General features: G+C 37.3%; 1 protein-coding gene across 3 annotated transcripts in view; it reads left to right on the top strand.

Moving 5' to 3' along the window:
• The first annotated feature begins 6 nt into the window (after nt 1-6).
• Nucleotides 7-10,527, top strand: part of GNPTG (N-acetylglucosamine-1-phosphate transferase subunit gamma) — a 10,770-nt gene continuing 249 nt past the window's right edge. Inside the window, exons 1-10 of one of the 3 annotated variants that reach the window (XM_026085842.1) lie at nt 7-49; nt 293-360; nt 2,547-2,601; nt 2,708-2,791; nt 3,837-3,930; nt 5,543-5,657; nt 6,218-6,300; nt 6,567-6,698; nt 8,062-8,143; nt 9,038-9,203. In XM_026085842.1, coding sequence (XP_025941627.1) covers nt 18-49; nt 293-360; nt 2,547-2,601; nt 2,708-2,791; nt 3,837-3,930; nt 5,543-5,657; nt 6,218-6,300; nt 6,567-6,698; nt 8,062-8,143; nt 9,038-9,162 — 870 coding nt within the window. In that variant the 5' untranslated portion in view covers nt 7-17 and the 3' untranslated portion in view covers nt 9,163-9,203. Of the gene's footprint in view, nt 50-292; nt 361-2,546; nt 2,602-2,707; nt 2,792-3,836; nt 3,931-5,542; nt 5,658-6,217; nt 6,301-6,566; nt 6,699-8,061; nt 8,144-9,037; nt 10,329-10,527 lie in introns of those variants that run through there. The other 2 variants (XM_026085831.1, XM_026085851.1) reach the window with 2 other exon arrangements.

Below are 10,527 nucleotides of genomic sequence, written 5' to 3'. Positions count from 1 at the left end.
TCGCCTCGGCAGCGAAGATGAAGATAGTGGAGGAGCCGAACACGTTCGGGTGCGTGGCCGCTCGCGCGCCGTGTCCCGCGGCCCCTCGCGGTCCGCCGCCGCCCCGCACGGCCTCACCCTTCCCGGCCCGGCCCGGCCCGGCCCGGCGGCGGCTCTGCCGACGGGGATCGTCGCTCCTGCACGCTGCGCTTGGCTGCGGGTGGTTGGACACGAAGATAGCAGAGGATATAATGACACCCAGAAACACAACTTACTCTTAAATCTTATATTTTAAATTTTCTTTTTTTGAAAGGTTGAATAACCCATTCTTGCCTCAAACAAATAGGCTGCAGCCAAAGATGGCCCCTTCTGCAGTATCAGGTATATACAACCGTTACTTTATTGTAGAGTTTTTATCATTTTCATGATAGTCATTTTTAGAGTAATCTACCTTGAATTTGTGCACACAGTGACTAATTTTGCCTGTCATTTTGTGGGAGTCATGGAAAATAAGCATGACCAAATATATCTTATTGTGCTTCTGGAGGATTAAAAACCTAGCTTAACGTCTTTCGTGTTCTATGTTAAGGTGCTGTTTGGACTGCTTTTGTCACAGTCTGCTATCCTTGTGTTTATTCTGTGTTGTTTGAGCCCATCACTGAGCCTTCTGATACTTACTAAAGACTTATTTTCTTCCTGAAACAATCCCTGATGTTCTTGAGATTCTCATATAAAAATGATACTGTCATCTGATAGTACTTAATACTCAAAAGTTCTTTTCAAAAGTTTTTAGATTAGGGTTGGAATGAGTCACGCAGGCTCAATTTTATATGCAAAGCATAGATGCTGGAATATAACCTACCACTGTAGCAAAATACACAGAAATCTAAGGATTTTAGACCTATATGGAGGACAGTAGGTACAGTAAGCACTGAATTGCAAAGGCTGAGCAACAGAAAATAACATTAAACGAGGTGTCTTTAAATCTTGTCTCTCTCCTAACCTTAGGCACAGACATAAAGCTCCTTATGGGTTCAGGCCAATACAGACACTTGTAAATGGTGATGTTAAATGTGATTGTACTTATTTTTTTGTGACATGCTTTATAAACCTAAATTAAATACCTAACTTGTGTACATGCTGCATGTGAAAAGTGAAATAGTTAGAAATAGAGTTAATAATAGCTGAATGGGAAGATGCCAAAAATAATAAGAAAAATTTAAAAGAGCAGTACACTAGAAATCCTTCTTTCCTAGACTCAGGAACTTACCTACAGTCCAAAATTGGAAGCATCTGTTGAACTGGAATCCAGGGCATAGAACCCTGGCTTGCATGGTTATTTCTTTAGCATGGATAACTGACTTATTCTTTTCTTTTGTGACAGTTAGGGTAGGAGTTCCTATAGTTACTCTAGTAGAGCATCTGTCCAGGAGATGGAGACATGAGTTTAATGTATTCTTTAGGACATTCAGATTTGTGTTTCTTCCCCTTTGGGGAAAGCATCTTAATCGCTAGGCCACAGACCACATGTAGGAGAGGAGCAAACTCTTGAGCCAAGCCTGTGGTAATCTACAAAAAGAATGAAAGATTATAAGGTCAGAAAAAGGACATGCAAAAGAGAACCTGCCCAGTGGTTAGGGCATTCTGGAGGGGTGTGATTCTTGTGTTCTGATCTTTGCTTCTAGAATTGCTTGGCTAGGTCTTTGGAAAAAATACATAGGCGATCCTGGCAGTGAGGGCCGAGAATCTAGATTTTTCTGTATGATCTTAGCTATTTTTTCTGCTTTGTAATCTCTTCTTCCCTCACAAATATTTAACCATTCCATGCAAAGTTAGCTTAAACATGTGACTCTTGAAATAGCCCTGTAGAAAGTAGTTCAGAACTTTTAGCCGTGTTCCAAATGACAAGTTACCTGTATTAGATTCCATTGACAGCAAGAATGGAATGGTCAGTTTGTCAGTTCTACCAGAAAGTTGTGGCTACTGATCTATCAGATAGAAAAAAGGCAACAACAGCATTGCCATTTCTTCCAGCAGCTTTTGAGTGGCTTATAACAATAACAACTGGATCAGACCTCGAAGGCCAACTGTGAAGAAGAACATCTAGTTCAAGAGTCTTAGTGAAACTTAGGTGTGCAGTGCTGTCAACATTCTGAGCAAAAGGGCTTTGCTGACATAAACTTTAGGAATTTAGATGACTCTGGGGACAGACAGTTGCCAAGTAAGAGTTCTGGTGATTCTGACTAGATTTTGGCAAGATCTGCACTGAGGATTGCTTTTACAGAGCTAGCCTCAAATATTTCTGTGTCCAGGTTTCTTGTTTTCATTGTAGAGAGAAGCTAACCTATTTCATAGAGTGTTGAAGATGAAAAACATGAAAGATTTGGAAGCAAATTGATATAACATTAGTGGGAACTTATGGTAAGCCATATGGAAAATACTGATTTCCTGATGTACAGCAGAAAACTAAATTTGTCATACATTCCTTACAACTCTGTCACCACAATAACTTGTTTAAATTTAACCAAAAATTATTCTTCCTTTATGTCATTTTGTGGTGTTTTTAGGCCCTGCACATCTCTTTAGGCTTGCTGGCAAGTGTTTCAGTTTTGTGGAATCCACGTGAGTAATGGATTTGAATATTTGACTCTGTTTGTTTTGATGAGGAACAAAGTAGTTCTTAACTCCAGTCTGAAACATTTCTTACTGTTTTTTGCTTTTTTTAAAGGTATAAGTACGAGTTTTGTCCTTTCCATAATGTCACTCAGCATGAGCAGACTTTTCGATGGAATGCCTATAGTGGGATTTTAGGGTGAGGCAATTTAGAGCTTTATGTTTTACTTATGTTATTAGCAGACCGTTTTATAAATTGACAAAAAGGTAGCAGTTTTAAAATGAAGATTCTTTTATTGGTTAGCTTAGGTCATTGTAGTTCCCAGAGCATTATGCAGACAAGTACTCAGTCTTGAAATAGCCAAATTTTTTGTTGATTAAAAGCTAACCTCCTGTCTTTAGCAAGAGGCTGATTAATAACCAGTATCAACAGCAGTAATGATATGTTAATGTAAAAAATCCAATAATGTACAACTACAATTTATATTAACCAAAGGCTTCGTGTCTCTTTAAGATATTTTCATTTTGAGTTGCATATAAACTTACAAAATAAAACAAAATACATTCTGTATGCCTCATGGTCACTTTAAACATATTTAATTAAAGGTAATAAAAGACTCAGTGTAGATCCAGTATCTACATCAGAAGAGCTAGCATAAATTTAATTGTAAATCAGAACACTGCCTTAAAAATATGACCTTTTTAAATTTTTTGTATGTAGATGTCTGTGCAGCTTGAGTGAAGGACTTGTCTCTTTTTTTTCTTACATGGACAATAATCAGTGAGCCAATGTGAGAGGAAAGGCTGCATCATTATACTGAGAAAATCAGTGAATTTTAGGATGGGCAGAAGTAGAGATTAGGTTTTTGTAGACACTCTCACCGGCACTATAAATAATCCTGCAGTCTTGAGTTGCACTGGATTTGTTGTGGGATGGATCTGTAAGCTGTTTTTTATTGGGTTTAAACTAGGATTTGTAAATGCAAATGGTTTATAAACTGAGAACAGGTATGAAACTATGCTTCCAAAGTAATGTTGATACATAAGAGCCTGAATAACAAACTTGGCTGACCGAAAGGTGACCAGCTCTTGGCTGTAGGAAATGGAAGTATTAGGACAACAAAACTGGGATGTATACAATTAATTCAGACCTGATATATGAGTATTCATTCTTTTCTTCTTGTGTTTTCACATTTTTCTTTCCAGTAATTTAAAATAAAACTCTTGATGTTCTATTTTTTCAGAATCTGGCATGAATGGGAAATTGACAACAACACATTTGTTGGAATGTGGATGAGGGAAGGAGACTCCTGTGAAACCAAGAGCAGACAGACGAAGGTATAATAATGAATTACACAGATTCCGCTGATTCAGACAGCATGGCACTCTACAGATACTCGTGACATTCTATGAACTGAAACACTTCTACCTCAAAGAGTTCATGGTTTAAGACATGATATAAAATTAAAAGGTGACTGCCTATAGCAATTAGTTGAATAGATGAGGAGGGAAGCTAAAATCAGGATAAAAATCTGATGAAGTTTACTTACATGTTCTCATTAGCCTGGCAACTTTAAATTTTTTGTCCCTGATAGAGTGGAGTATTCTGATATTATCATCACTGTTAGAAACATACAGGACTTTATAACTTCCATCAGGAAAAGCAGACAAAAAGAACTATTTGTTGAATGCAAGCCACCAGTTTACAGTGCATAAGAACATCTAGTAAAAGGAGGGAATAGAATTAGGCAGTTAACAGTATGCTGAGAAGCCAAATAGGCCAAGTATTAGAACAAGACCAGGTTGCGTGCAGGGAGAATTAATGAAAGAGTTACATATATTGGAGTGTCAGGGGAACAAACTCAAGAGTTACAAAATCTGGTGTGAATACATTTTTAAGAAAAAGTAAAAATACTTACTCTGTTGAACAGTTTAAAAGTTCCTATATCTGTGCAAACTAAGTATTCAGCTAGAAAGGTTAGGAAGGGAGTCTGAGACTTTCCTAATGTGTGGCACATAATTCGCACAAGTCCTTTATCTTTTTATTCATAAATGTTCTTTTTTCCGGCTTCCATTTCAGTGTGTTATGCAGCTTTACAGATGCAATGAATTAAACCTCACATTCCTTGGTGATATAGATCACTATCATGAAGAATTGCTAAAGATACCATAAAGTTCACAATAGATTTGTTTTCATGTACAAGATGATTAGCTATTATAGTGATGGATGACAATACAATACTTAAGAGAGAGGGATATATAATTGTAATAACAGTTAATAGGAAGGTGAGGTAAGGGACAAAATATCTTGGCCAACGTGAAAATATTTTGTACTAAAATGGAGCTACCTTGTTAACAACTTTATCACCCATAGGGGCAACAGCACGGATCACTATTCTTGCGTGACCTTTGCTACTGTGATATAAATCATTCACAGGCATTTGGTTTTGAACAGTCATGAAATACTAGCACTGAAAACATAAAGATCAAAGTGAATTTCTGCGGGCCAAATGAGTATTGTTCTCTTGAACAGTAAAAAGAAGAGACTTTAGTGCACTGGTCAGGAAGCAAAATTTGTTGGGTGAATGATGCTCATGTCCAATGAGGTTCAAAAGAGTGTCCTATACACCCTCCCTTTTCCTCACATTTTCTCTAGAAATATGGTGCTTGGGAGTTCAAGCAACAAAGATAGGTAGGGTTGATTCCCCATTAGAAGATAGAATTTTTACAAAAAAACTTAATTTGAAAGACCTGCTAGCTATGATTTTCTCCCTTCCCCCCCCCCAACCCCCATGGATGACAGTACTGGAAGCTTTGGGACTATAGTATTTACTGAAATGCATCTGTTAGCATAGGAACACAGCAAATTGATCATAAATGCTGGTACTGTTTAATTTGGAGCTGGTTTTGTTCATCTTTGTTTTTACTTTGTTGTCATCATGATGTTTAGGTTCTTCTTGTTTGTGGAAAGAGCAATAAATTGGCTTATGTGTCTGAGCCAAGTACTTGTGTTTACTCTCTGACATTTGAGACTCCTCTTGTGTGCCATCCCCACTCTCTTTTAGGTAAGATGTAGAAAATCATTTGTGCATGTGGAGCAGCTGGCATCTTACTCCAGCCTCAGAGTGTAAACTTTTAGGTTCTTTGATCTTGTAGTTTGATATTAATGAAGATTAAATGTAATATACATTGCTAACTGTATTTTAAATCATCGTAACAAATAGATATTTCTAGAATAAACTGTCACTGCTAGTATAGATACAGCAAGTGATTTTTTTTTTTTTTTTTTTTGCTTTTTTCTTGGACTGGTTTTATGAATCAGCCCTGTAGTATCTGTTCATTTACCTGCGTAACAGAAAAGGAGAGCTCAGTTAGAATTTCATTCAATGGAGAAATATGAGACCTTCTACCTGGAAATGAGAGATATTTTTGGTCAGTAGCACTCTGCAGAAACTGTGTTTGTATGTAGTGGGATTGAGGTATAATCCCAGCTCTTGAAAGCTGTAGAGACTGCACTGTATAGAAACATTGAGCCCTTAAATATGTAGGTGTGGTACTAGAGAAGCACTTAAGTAACAGAGGACAGTGCTGTCAATTTTTGCACAGTGTGACTTTCATTTTTCAGTTTATCCGACTCTGACTGAAGCATTACAAAGGAAGTGGGATGAAGCAGAGCAGTTTCTGTATGATGAACTAATAACTGAACAGGTTTGTTAGTTCTTCCAACTCTGATAAAGAACAATTATTGCCAAAGTACTGATCTGACTTCTGCAGTTTCATCTTTTTTCAGAATGTATACATTTATTCTGCAATTGGCAAATAGTAATTTTTGTGCTCTATAACTGCTAAATCAACAATAATGGCAATGTTTTGTAAAGTGAAGCTTGTGGAATTGGAATGGCCAGTGCAAATTACAAGCAGAGATGAGAATCGGATGGATTTATCCATGGTCTTTTGCAAATTTTCTTTTTTAGGGATACAAAAAAATACTGAAAGAGATTTTCAAGGAAGCAGGACTTCTAAAAGCAACAGAAGAAAAGGAATTTGAGAAACGGAATAAGAAAATAATAAGTCTGGAATTTGAAACAGTAGAGAACTGCAATAAGGTATAGAGCATAATGTTTACAATGTGGAATTAATCGCTACCTTTTTACTGTATGGTTCAGTGTGACAGAGTTATCTATTTATTCTTTGGATTCACCTAAAGTCTGTTAATGGGGTTATATTTTTTGTTTTTTCATGTAACAGTCTGTTTACAAATAAAGCAACTTGACATCTTTATTTTAGCCCTCAAGTCAAAGACAAACCAGCACAACTGAAAACTCAGCAAGAAGTTAGAGAATGATACATGGGAATTAGTATAGATACTTGGATTATGAATACTTTATAAGTACTCTTTCTAGGGGATATCAGGGTGGAAATAGGAAAGAGTTATTAGTGAAAATAAAGGTGTGCCTAGCCTTGGGAATGTTGACACTTTTTCTGTGTGGATTATTACCCAGACTTATGGCAGAACATATCGGCCATTACACAAGCAAAAGGCAGCATGATCTATGCCATGTATATTTCTGAATGATTTTAATGTGCGTGAATATGCAGATATTTCCTCTGCAACAGAACTAAAATGGAAAAAAAAAATAGAGGTAGAAGGTGTGCTCAGCCTAAAAGAGCACATGTTCAACATCATGAAAAGAGCATGGAAGGGAATTCATTGATTATAATGCAAAGAAGAAGCCACTGTTGTCATCTAATTTGAAAATGTGGCAAACACAAAATACCACCTAGTAATTCCTGCATATAACCCAATAAACTGTGGTTAAGCTGGATATATTTCTATAAAGATAATCATTTTGCTGTGGTACTGTCAGGAGCTGGAAAATTCATCTTATTTTTTCAATAGTTAATTATTTTACTGTTAATAATTTGCACTTCTTTTCTTAATGTTCTTGGCTGGCTTCATCATAGTGTAATTGACATAAGCTTGGGTGTTCTGATAACCAGAGAATCTTAAATAGTTAATCTTTTGCTTTTTATTGATTTAGGTTAAAAAAAAAAACAATAAAAAATTTAGGCTCCTTCAAGATTCCAGATGTATGGTTTGATTCTCAAAGTTTGGAGCAGTCCCTGCTTCTATGATTTAACAGAAACTGTTGAAAGCAAGAACATGAAGTTGCTAGGTCAAGATCTGAGGAGGTGACAGATTTCCAGACTCTAGCATTATGACAGAAACTAAAATAAGGCTGGTCTTGTAGCAAAGGAAGGCAATTTTGTCCCACAATAAAATGCTAGTTAGAGGATAGATCTGAGAATTTTTATAAAATTTGTGCCTCATTCTTGGAGTACACAGATTAAGATCTTTAAGTCAAAAGCTGTAACAACTGTGCATAGACCTGTTACGTTTGAAAAATGCCATTTTATGTATGTATTTAGAGAGTGGGAGAGCCTTTTTTAATGTATTTTCTTTCTTAGGAGTACAAGCAACTTTCTAAAGAATTAAAAAAAATTAAAGATTTATTAACTCGGCATGGTATTGCATACAAAACAAATTCTGGTGAGTTTTTCATATAATTCTTTTTCATTATTGTCTATTCAGAATGCATATACCCAAATGTTGCTTTTGACTACATCACTAATTAAAAAATATGTCATATGTGGAGGTAAAAATCAGTGTTACAGCATTGGTAGCACTTAAGGATCTTTTAAATGTCTGCACTTTCCGTGTAGTCACACCCAGCCGCAAGGCCTGACTTCTTCAAGAACACTTGAAATGTTCTCCTTATCTGTTTGGATTGCCTTTATTCTTTCTTAGTCACCTTTTTTCCCCCCTCTTTGATTTTTGTTAGATAAATACCATATCCCATGCTGTTTTGAGAAGGAAGGACTGTTGGGTCCTGGCTATGAGGAAGCAGGGCTTACCTGGATTAATTCCAGACAAGTTAAGAGTTTTTGCTGCCTTATTCCCTCCAGTCCATCATGCCCATTATTACATTAACTATGTGCCTGAGGAGGATTTAATTTCCCAACAGCTTTTGCGTTCAGAATTGGCACCTCAAGGAAACAATAGACCTTTGAGCTAATAAAATTAAACAAGTTACATGCTTGATTTGTTTCTTCTCTTTGGTTAGAGAAACTTTCAGGGGTATTTTTGAAATCAGTGATTTTTCTTTTCTAGAAAAAAATCATCATATTGGAATTTTTTGTAAAACATTTTATTTGCATGTTTAAACTATTTAACTTTGTAACTTGCACAGTATTTCTGCCTGCCTGAGGGACAGCTCATTTAACTACTGCAGATCAGAATTTGAATTCTAGAATCAAAAGCAGAATTTACAGCATACTCTGGATGACTTATTTCAAAACTGTTTAGTGAATTCTGTGATTAAGACAGAAATGTTTCAGTGTTTAAAAAGCGGAAGTAACTGATGTCTTAAACTAAACATTACAGCTGAAAATACCAGTGTTGAATGTACAAGTCACAAACTGGCAACTGCAGAGACGAATGTTTTTAATGGGTCAAAGGATGATGAGCACCTGCGTGGAGATACAGGAATTTGGAATGACACTGTATGAAGAAATTTGGGTGGTAAAAACAATTTCATATAGACTGTTGAGTAAGTTGAATGTGTGTCATGGCACTAAGATGATTTACCTTCTCTGAGTATTCTTGACTTTCTGAATTCCTGCCCTAAAGCAAAGGGAAAATAATGGAGGGAGGTTTTGCCATTACTAAGGAGTTACCTCATTTCTGAGAACATTCGTAAAACTTCTGTGCTAAGCCTGGTATTGGGCATAGGTGTGCTGATTCTTTCTCTCCACTCTCAACTGTTGTTTTCTTTGATCAATTATTGCACAACCTGGAGTGAAAGATGAGGGGTGTAAGTACACAGAACTTACATTTCTGTCTGACTAATGACTTGTTTTGCCATAAAATGTGGGCCAACTAATTTTGCTGTGAGCAGTAGATTGTTGGCTTTTGTAGAAAAAAAGATTATACCTGTATCACGTGATCCAGCAGTACAAACAAAGCCTCTGAAGATGACCAGAACAGGTGGAAGGGGAGAGGGATTAAAATTTAGTAAAATATTTTAGCTAGTTGGTGGTTAAGGTAATGGCAGTGCAAAAACTGATGTTTAATAATACTTATGACCAAATTCTACCCTATATGTCCACATGGAGTCAGAATACTCCTAATTTCCTTCATCTTGCTTCAGGTGGCCCTCAGAATCTTTGTTGGCTCAGGGCCCTTTTGGCCCTAAGTGTCACCCCCCCAAACCTCTGCCTTGACATTCAACATATACTTGTCCTTCTGGTTGCATAGTGGAGCACTAAGGAATGCTGTCATTTGTGCATATTTGTTTTCTGTATCAAATTAAAGAAATGGCAATGATTCAGTAAAGCTGGTACATAATAGGTGTTACAAAGACAAAAATAATTGAAGACTAATGCTGTAAGGTGTTGTATGAAAGATAGTACAATGTTCAGAACATGTGTCACCTATATGCCAAAATAATCATTTTTCTTGTAGATTTCAGCAAAAACATGTTTCTTGCTGCAGCTGTCCAGAGCTTAATTTAGTCTAGGGATAGCTATTGGATAAAATGAAAGCTGTTCAGGTTCTGAAGGAAAGAAAGGTGCTATGAAAATGCAGAATTATTCCAGAAGAACTAGTTGTGTTAAGGGAATACGTGGCAGTTCTCTGTATGTGATACAGAATAAAAGGGACTCTTCTAACGAAAGCTGTGGAAAAATTATTGCAGAAGTTGGTCGGCACCGAGCCTGCCGCCTCCAGGCGTTTCGCCTCGCCTCGCCTCGCCTCTCCTGTCCGGCCGGCGAGCCCGCCGGGCGGCTGGCGCCGCCGCCCTGCACGTCGCCTTCCTCCTGCCGCCCTAGCGGCGCTCGGAGCCCGGCGGTCCCCGCTGCCGGGGCCGGTCCGCG

This window comes from Apteryx rowi, unplaced genomic scaffold (assembly GCF_003343035.1).
Source record: "Apteryx rowi isolate R43461 unplaced genomic scaffold, aptRow1 scaffold_119, whole genome shotgun sequence".
NCBI classification, from domain to species: Eukaryota; Metazoa; Chordata; class Aves; order Apterygiformes; family Apterygidae; genus Apteryx; species Apteryx rowi.
This window is presented reverse-complemented; position numbering and strand designations above follow the sequence as displayed.